This window comes from Cajanus cajan, chromosome 3, assembly GCF_000230855.2.
Source record: "Cajanus cajan strain Asha chromosome 3, NIPB_CcT2T_4, whole genome shotgun sequence".
In the NCBI taxonomy this organism is placed as follows: Eukaryota; Viridiplantae; Streptophyta; class Magnoliopsida; order Fabales; family Fabaceae; genus Cajanus; species Cajanus cajan.
Window position 1 is genome coordinate 13,913,650 of NC_138519.1, and position 9,549 is coordinate 13,923,198.

Below are 9,549 nucleotides of genomic sequence, written 5' to 3' on the forward strand. Positions count from 1 at the left end.
ATAAGAACTAATCTCCTTTGAAAGTTTGATAAATATCAAATAAATAAACAAATCCTTTAAATTTATATTTTATACATATGATTTAAATATATATATTTATTTTGTTATAATATAACTTTTATTTTTAAAAATATTATTTTTTACATAAAAAATATGTGTGTCAAATGCCCACTCTCTTCTACATGGGTCCATCTCTGTTTACGTGTAAACATACTTTTAATCTTATAAAATTAATTTGTAAGTTGCTTCTCACTTATATATATTATTATAATTTTAATTTTATATGAAGTGAGATCTTTAACATATTTTTTTATTATTATCATAAAAAAAGTGTTCAGAAAAAAAAAAACCAAACCGAAGAAATTGTATGAGCGGGATATGCTTTTCTTATTTAGAACGAGTAACACGCGAAGAGATTTATGTATATAGAATTGAAGATTCGATTACATTTTTAAATCCAACCTGCTACACGTATATATAAAATTTAACAACCACCTTTGTTTTTGTTCAATATCCCATTTGCCATTTCTAAAACTTCACAAGAAAATTCAGCTTCTGGAAATAAGCATCATTTCTAATGTGTTGGAATTTGCACCTTATTCTTCTAGTTGCTCTTGCACTTTTCATACAGATATCATCTCAGCTTGGAACCTCTCGTTCAAAGGTAGAAGTGCTTCCTGGCTTTGAAGGGCCTCTTCCTTTTGAACTTGAAACAGGGTAAGAAACAGCAATTCTCCTTTTGGTTTCAAGATATTAAATTTTAATTTGATCAACTTAATGGTATTTACTCTTCATTCAGTCATGTGCAACAGTACTGGTAAGACATAACAAGTAAGAGAAATGGTTATGTTGTGTGTAAGAAATTATTACCTCCTTCAAGATTACTATGTGTTCATGCTTTCACATGATCTCATCCAACATGCATTTAAATAGCACTTAATTACATATTATCATGTAAAAACTAATTAGAAATAATGTAGTTTAGGTTTACTTAATATTTTTATTCCTTTTTAATCTAGTGTCATAGTTTTGTGCATATATCACAGGTATGTGGGATTGGGAGAAAGAGATGATGATATGCAAGTATTTTATTATTTTATTAAGTCAGAGAACAACCCAGAAAAAGACCCTCTTATGCTTTGGCTAACTGGTGGTCCTGGTTGCTCTTCATTATCGGGTCTTCTCTTTCAAATAGGTAACTTGAGATTTAAACTTTCTTATGTTAATTCCTATAATAACAAGCACTACATTTATATTTTATTACCCATCTATTTGACTAAGTCTATTTAGATATAATTAAGATGGATTTTTAAGGACTTCTCTATTAAAAATAAAAAGTATTTTTAAATAAAGAAACTCTTAAAAGTGTTTCTAGACTTATATCCAAACATGTTTTAACTATTTCACATTGGAAGATGATACATTAATGAACTATTAAAGTTGATCTAGTGATAGGATCAGAATAGGATGCAAATTGACACAAATAGTGTTATAGATGAGGCAGTATCTAAATTTTAACTCAATTTATTATTATTATTATTATTATTATTATTATTTTTATCTAATTCAAATACAATCATATAGCCAGGTTGGCATAGATTTGCATCATACAGAAATCATATTGCTGCAAAATATTGACACCACTGTTGTGCTTTCACTATTTTTCCATGTCTGGTTTACTTTTCCACTACTACAATTGAATTGATCCTACAAAAAGTGATTCACTCAATAACATTCCCAGACTGAATAAGTTTTGTCATCGAGTGTAAAATAGGTCCATTTGCACTCGACACTGAGGCATATGATGGGAGCAGGCAAAATTTGATCTTGAGGCCACAGTCATGGACAAAGGTATAGATTACAGAATGCATCCTCATGAACTTGACATTGATTTTGTTTGGTCAAGTTAACTCAATTTATAAAAATAATTATTAAGCACGTGATTGTAATGTGTTGAGACAACTGTATGCAGTGTAATACTTGTCCTTGTTACATGATTTTGTTATTGGAGTATGATGTGGTGCCACTAATGTAAATGTTCTTTTTTTTTTTTGTCAGGTATGTAACATTATTTTTGTAGATTTGCCTTTCGGAACTGGCTTCTCGTATGCAAAAAATCTCACTGCTCACCGAAGTGACTGGAAATTAGTTCACCATATCCATCAATTTCTTAGGAAGGTACACTCAGAATGTTACTGTCATATTTGGTGCGATCCTTTTCTTTTTCTCCTATGGTTTATTAGCTTACTTTAGGAGAAACCATCTCGTAACCATATTGAAAACAAGCTATATATAATTTTGATCATTTTGTTTGTAAGCTTACATCTTTATCTGGTAATCTCTGTAGTGGCTGATTGATCACCCAGAATTTATTTCAAATGAATTTTACATGGGAGCTGATTCATATTCTGGCATTCCTACCCCTGCTGTTGTTCAAGAAATTTCAAATGGTAAACCAAATCCATATGGCTTAATTCATAAGATGAAACAGTTATTCAATTAATAGCTATTGTCTTTTATTTACAACTTATAATGACAGTGTAGCAGAAAATGTTTCTCTTAATTAATCATTTTAACTAATATTCTCACACTAATACACTAATTATTCGGATTCTCCTTTGGTCTAAAGAAGTTGGCAAAACATAAATTCAAGTCAAGATTGGATTTATTAATCTAATTTGTTCACTAATTATACTTAAATTTTTTACTCCACCTGTCTCACAATAAATGTAGTTTAAGGTTTACACACATATATTAAATATAACAACAAATATAGTGCTTTTTCAATAAATGCATTACTTTGAATTGTAGTGGTTAAATAATTTATTAAAGTAAAAATTAGGAAAAAGAAAACTAATTAATATTATACTTAAAAAGTGAAAAAATCATTCAAGGACATTTTCCAAATGCTAAAACTGTTGTCATTGTAAGACATAGAGAGTATTTAATAACCCCATTATCTTCCTTTTTGACTTGTTCTATGTTAAACTTTTGACAAGTGTGTCAATTGTCGTAAATAATAAAATAGACAAAAATACGAATATCAAATTCATAGAAAACTGCGATACAATTAATTAATCTAAAATATGCTAATTAGGGGAGTATATAAGAGATTTGTTTGAAGTACACATACATAATAGTTAAGAACATACTTTTAGGATTTCAATATCAGATTAAAAAGATAGTTATAAATTTTTAATAAAATATGTCAAAGAATGATATCACTGACCTTTCTCAAATATATCTTTTCCAATAATTTTTCAATTTCAGTTATTATTATATTAATTTAACAACCAATGAAAGTATTTTAACTGAATACCTTAGCTAAGAAATTTTAGATTTCTTAATAAAAATCTCAATTACTTGGTGAAGTTAATTAAATAACCTACATTAAGATTAGAGATTTAAAATATCAACTAATAATTTTTATCTTATTTCTAGTAATAAGTATTATTAGTGTTGTTATTCAGATTGTAATTTTAAAAAAATTTCCCTATCTTATATCAATTCTATGAAATTATGCAATGGGTGATCAAGTAATTCAAGACATCAACAAGTATTAAGATAAGAAAAACAACAATTTACTAAATAAAAATCTCATTGAATAAGAATAAGAAGAATTATATGTAATCAAAGTCAACTACGTCAAATCCAAACAATAGGATGAACTAGTCACTCATGGCTAATAAAATTGCTCAAAAGAAAGCAAGAAGACCTTAAAGAACTCTGCGATGTCTCTTGTTTCTCGCTTTGCTCTCTCTAATACAGCTTCAAATGCTTTGTGAATCAATGAATTCTCTCTTTATATCAAGTCCCTTTTATAAATTTTCAGATGGGTTTTTTCCTCATTTCAACTCATTTAAGCAAGTTCATTGATAATTAAACTTTATAAGTGCTTGATGTGTTGGCTTGCTTGAGCGAACATTTTTGTTTTGTGGCTACTTTTATAGGTGTTTCAGCCTCTACTTGCTCAAGCGGCCAAGGTGGCTCGCTCAAGTAAGCAGAGTGTAGCTTTAAGCAACTTTAGAGCCTCGTTTTAAGTAAAAGGTCTTGATATCTCTTGATTCGTCTCGACCTTCCCTTGTTCAAGAGACCATGATGATTGACTTTGAGCGAGACCCTTATTCAAGTCTTTGGCTAGTCTTCTCTTCCTTCTTGCTTTCCTAAGTCTATGACACAAAAAACCGTCAAAATACCTGAAACTAAAAGAATGCTATTAAGATAAACTAAACTAATCTTTAATATTTATTTTGACAGAAAACATAAGATATGTTTAATAATTATCTAAATTAATCAAAAGTTATACACATATTTGATAATAATCATTATGCCCCTTTGAAACTTGCTATAAAGAAAAATGAGATAAATAAAAAAATATTATACACACTATTTCATAACACCTAGCTTTGGAGACTTTGAGTCCTTTAAAAAATAATTCTAGAGTACAATATGAGTACAATTACACCGATCGTTTGTTGTACATGAGAAAAACAAGCAAATGCACATATATGTTTTGCTTAACATGCACTTGATAAACCTAACCGTTATTCTTTAATTTCCTTGATTAACAGGAAATGAAATAGGTCTCCAACCACGGATAAATATCCAGGTCTGCAATCAATTTCTCTTTCTACGCTTTTACTTTAGAAAAAAGAAAATTGTACAAAGAAGGTTTTGATAATGGAATCCAATTTTCAAAACTCCAAAACATTCAACCAAGCTTTTCACGTTTTCAAGGTTGTTATGTTATCAACTCCTCTTTATGAACAATGAAGACTAAATTGATGTTACGATATTTCCAGGGATATCTGCTAGGGAACCCCGTAACAACACGAAAAGAAAAAAATTATCAAATCCCATTTGCTCATGGAATGGGACTCATTTCTGATGAACTCTATGCGGTAAAGTAGTACATTTTTCTAGTTTAATAAGGCTACTTACATTGTATTTTCTAATAAAGTTAAATTTTGCATGAAAATATTTAGTTATCATTTTAGTTTCAGCAGAGTCTGACGTATATAGTTCATTTAAAAAATGTTAAAAAAGAAATGTCAATGGTTCTTACTTTCTTAGTCATCTACCATCTATGGACAGTCACTGCAGAGAAATTGTAAAGGAGAGTATATAGATGTTGATTCCAGAAATGAATTGTGTTTAAGAGATCTCAACTACTTTGATGAGGCAAGTTATGACTTTCCCATTTTTGTTATGATAATTCTTTCTGCCCTTGTTATTCAAAGCAGTTCAGTTTATTCAGCATATTTGTAAACTGTTATTTCTTATTTTCAGTGCCTTTCAGAAATTAATTTATCGAACATTTTGATTGGATGTGCCAAAGATGATTATTTGCCTAAGAAACATGAAGCTCAGTGGAGGAGATCTCTGAATCAGAAGTTTGATGCCGCTCTTAGTTCTTATACAAGAGAGCATAACTTATGCCGCAGTGTAACTTTTGCATAGCTTGAATAGACTCTCACGCACATCTTTTGTCCACAATGTTCCAAATTTGATTTTCTCCATTTTACGTTATTGTAGATTTACAGTGATTTCTTTTCCGCTCAATGGGCCAATGATGAGAGTGTTCGCAAGTCGCTGCATATTCGAGAGGTTTGATATAAACATCTAGTTCATTATGTTTAGTGGATTGGTAATACAGCATCACAATTAACAGCAAATACTTTATTATATGCTTAGTTCTAAATGAGTTTAAATTTGAGTCAGACGTTGACCAAAGTAGCTTAGCAGTTAAAGGATATAATACAGATTAATGTACATACCTTAATATATTGTAGGGAACTATAGGAAAATGGGAACGCTGTTACAAAACTGATTTTGAGTTTCAGATCTCTAGTAGCTTTGACATTCATGTAAATCTCAGTGCAAAAGGATATCGTTCGTTAATATACAGGTGGATATTTTCACATCTAAGTTTTGTTTAGTTCTCAGAAAACTGTTTTTTTTCTTGTATTTTCTTTTAGCTATCTCGTGGCTATCAAGAGCCAGCTGATTAATTTTACAAGCCAATTTGTGTTTTGTTGACATTGACAGTGGGGATCATGACGTATTAGTGCCTTTCATGTCAACTCAAGCATGGATAAGGGCTTTAAACTATTCCATTGTGGAAGATTGGAGGCCATGGTTTGTAAAAGGTCAAGTTGCAGGGTAGGCATGAGACTTTAGCCTTTATATCATAAATATTTAGTTGCTTTAGATTCAAAACTATATCATGCATCAGAATCTGACCATTACTCACACATTTGCATGTGTTGGTCCTAGTGGGAAAACCCTGGGTCCCTTAGCATATGGGATCACGAGTTTGACCCAAAATTTAAGTGCAGAGAGAAAATACCCAATCAGCATGAAATGGTGTTGTACTGTTGTCTAACAGATATACAATTACACTCTAAGAATTGAGACATGCATTATAAGATTTTCCAACACTCTCCTCTTGATAAATTACGTAATGTCTACTAGAATAGGCAAACCATGAAAATGTGCTATTGAGATTTCCGTTGAAGTACTTTTCTTATAATTGTAAATCAGTTTAATTTCATCAACGGTCTCAAACACGGCAAGTATACCGGCCGTTCAAGTAGTAAAAATATCGTATCCACAGGGATTAGAAGGTAAAATAAGCATTTATTGACTATTCGTGCCTAAAGAATAATTCCAATTTATAGTTTGTCATGTAAATGTGAGATGAAGAGCATGACTATTGGAATGTTAAAACTATAAAAAGATTAGTTTTAGAATGGGAAAGAGTAGAAATGGGATAATGGTATTGTGAGGCTGTGGGGGTCAGATTTCACCGAACGTAACACTAATGTATCCTTAATCTCTTGTTAAATTCATTGCTTAGTTAACCCATAAGTTTACTCAAACCTAATCCCTTAGAGAAAGAGCCTAGGTGCGGATATTGAATATCAATCCCTTGAGTACCCAATACCTACACCCGCATTACGGGCTAGGGTTTAAGACTACTAATGGGTCAAGCTCTATCCCTAGATACAATCTCCACTAGGCATATGTTCCAGAACTAATTTCAAAGGTATTTCCCAATACTCAATGGAACCTTAAATCATGCAAAGGGTGATCAATCTAAAGCAAGCATTAAGCAAAGAAACAAACACAACAATGAATGAAACAACAAATATATATATCATTCAAAACGTAAGGATTACAATAGAGTATGTTGGCTACATCTAACCCCACAAAATGGGTGAAACCACTCAACAAAGAGGGCAAATACAAAATAGAGATGAAAGAAGGATGAAGAACCGAAGGAAAGATCCGCACACGGACGATCCCAAGCCCTGGGAATCCCTTCCGCAGCTCCTAGAGGCGCCCAATGTGAGAATGAGGGAGAAACCCTCGAAAATGGCTTCAAATACGAGCCTGGGAGGTCAGATTAGGGTTTCGCGCCCGACGCCTAAGTCTTCGCGCCTGGCGCAGCGTCTTCTGAGCACTTTCTGCCTCATCATAAGCCCGGCGCAATTACTTTTTACGCCCGGCGCAGTGTCTTCCAGAGGCTTTCAAGCATTCTCTGCCTTAGAGCAAGCCCGGCGCAATTCTCTATTAAGCCCGGCACAATTCGTTCCAGAGAGTTTTGAGGTACTCTCTGCCTCGATCACGCCCGGCGTGGTGGAGTCTCGCGCCCGGCGCATGTATGACTTCCAGAAGTCCACTGCTCTGTTCTTCTCAAGCCCGGCGCGGCGTCATCTTGCGCCCGGCGTAGCCACTCTGCTCTGCTCCTTGGCTCCTTTTGTTTCCAATCCCAAAGATTTTCAATCCTCAAATCTCTAGCTCAATACCTGCACAAAAAATGAAGTGTATTAAGGTATTTTTAGCTGAATTTGGGTTAGTTATATCTGCACGCAAAATGAACCAAAAAGAGAACAATTATATTGCAATGGTTCAAAGGATGAGTGAAATTTGTTCAATAAGTCTCATCCAAAAAGAGGTAAAATTGAGACTTAACAGTTATAGATTTGAATGTCAAGAAGTTTTGGCTTTTTGCCTTGTGTGGTTTATTCTATTCTATAATCCTTAATTGCACATTAATGTTAATTTCTATAATCATGATACAATTATTAGGTAACAATAATAACCGTTATATTATTCCTAATTTTTAGATATTTAGAATTTAAATATAAAATGAGTGTTGCGATTAAAATTAAATATATTAAATAATATATAAGCAAGAAAATTTCATATACTTTCATGATTAACTCCCGCACTCATCAGTGGGATCCCATCACCCCGATATCCCTTGCCGCAAAAGTCATACCTGAGGGTAATAGAAGATGAAATAATGGCAGATTCCTGATTAACATATAAAAGACGGCAAAATTTTAAAGATAGAAAAAAAGGTGATACACACTATTTTTCAATCCTATTTTACCTTTGTTTCATTTTTATATTTTGCTTTTTCTCCCAATAAACCCTAAGACAAGAAGCATGTGTCCAAATCTTTGTGAATAATTTTCATTTTATGCAGATACACAAGAACTTACTCGAATCAAATGACTTTTGCAACTGTGAAGGTAAGATCTTTCAAATTTTAACAATTGTACCTCTTTGTTCTTTTTCTTTTTTTTAAGAAAAATGCATTATGTGGTGAAATATTTATCTCATGTAGGCTTGTCTAAATTTGATGTTATTGTAATTAATTGCAGGGTTCAGGACACACAGTTTCCAGGTACACGCCCGAGGAAGGTTTTGGCATGTTCACAAGGTGGATAGCTAATTTACCTTTGTAACTCCGCACCTATGTTGGCAGAAACAAGGTTATCAATGTTACGCTCATTTCTCTATCATATTTTTTGTATTATCAATGTTTAAAGATTCTGTATAATAAATGAGCAATGCAATGGCAAATGATTGTCTTGTAATGTCTCTAACATTTAATTCTTTTTCATTTCTCTTGATCTGAATTTCCATATTCTTCTAGAGAATGGTATCAACAGGAAATATATATAATTCCTACTTTATGAGGAGAATGGGGAATATTTACTAATTTTAATCAGACTATTATCATTACCAACTATAGCGAAGAAATACTAAAATATTCGGAGAGTATTCCTTTCCCTCTTTTCAAATCACGATTATCATAGTTGAATAGAAGGAAGTGGTGGCATTATTGTAACTTTTTATATAAACTACAAGTATGTTTTACCGAAATTATTAATAAAATTATGTTAAATACAACTGTTGTTTTAGTGATGCACATCTTAGTCTATAAAGTTCTCATTTTGCTCCCAAAATAAATAAATATATATATATATATATATATATAGATATATAGATATATTATATATATATTCTTTTAAAGTAATTATTGTACTAATATAAAAAATTTATCTTAAAAAGTAGTGATTAATCTCTCACAGAATCGTAAGTGCTTACAAAATAAATATTTTTTTTTAACATAATTTATTTTATATATAAGAATCAAGTTTGAAAGATAAATATTATAATTAAAAAAATAATTGCTGCTACTTTTGCTAAGTACATATATATATATATATACATATATATAGTACATACATA

The 9,549-nt window shown here is 31.5% G+C and overlaps 1 protein-coding gene across 2 annotated transcripts; it reads left to right on the plus strand.

Moving 5' to 3' along the window:
* Positions 1–495: 495 nt before the first annotated feature.
* LOC145955571 (serine carboxypeptidase-like 11) lies at positions 496–8,927 on the plus strand. 2 transcript variants are annotated; one of them, XM_083070490.1, is made up of 14 exons: positions 498–717; positions 1,047–1,195; positions 1,775–1,851; positions 2,059–2,178; positions 2,348–2,450; positions 4,572–4,609; positions 4,803–4,901; positions 5,095–5,181; positions 5,290–5,445; positions 5,536–5,607; positions 5,793–5,908; positions 6,049–6,162; positions 8,498–8,543; positions 8,676–8,927. In XM_083070490.1, the coding sequence occupies exons 1-14, from the start codon at positions 578–580 to the stop codon at positions 8,757–8,759; spliced, it is 1,401 nt and encodes a 466-aa protein (XP_082926616.1). In that variant the 5' UTR covers positions 498–577; the 3' UTR covers positions 8,760–8,927. The 2 variants fall into 2 exon arrangements, with proteins under 2 accessions (XP_082926617.1, XP_082926616.1); XM_083070491.1 differs by lacking the exons at positions 5,793–5,908; positions 6,049–6,162 and having other exon boundaries at positions 496–717.
* Positions 8,928–9,549: the final 622 nt, after the last annotated feature.

Coding starts and splice junctions, on each gene's coding strand:
- LOC145955571 (XM_083070490.1), top strand. CDS start 578: ATGTGTTGGAATTTGCACCTTATTCTTCTAGTTGCTCTTGCACTTTTC. Junction 6,163..8,497: donor GTAAAAGGTCAAGTTGCAGG/GTAGGCATGAGA, acceptor CATTTTATGCAG/ATACACAAGAACTTACTCGA. Junction 8,544..8,675: donor TGACTTTTGCAACTGTGAAG/GTAAGATCTTTC, acceptor AATTAATTGCAG/GGTTCAGGACACACAGTTTC.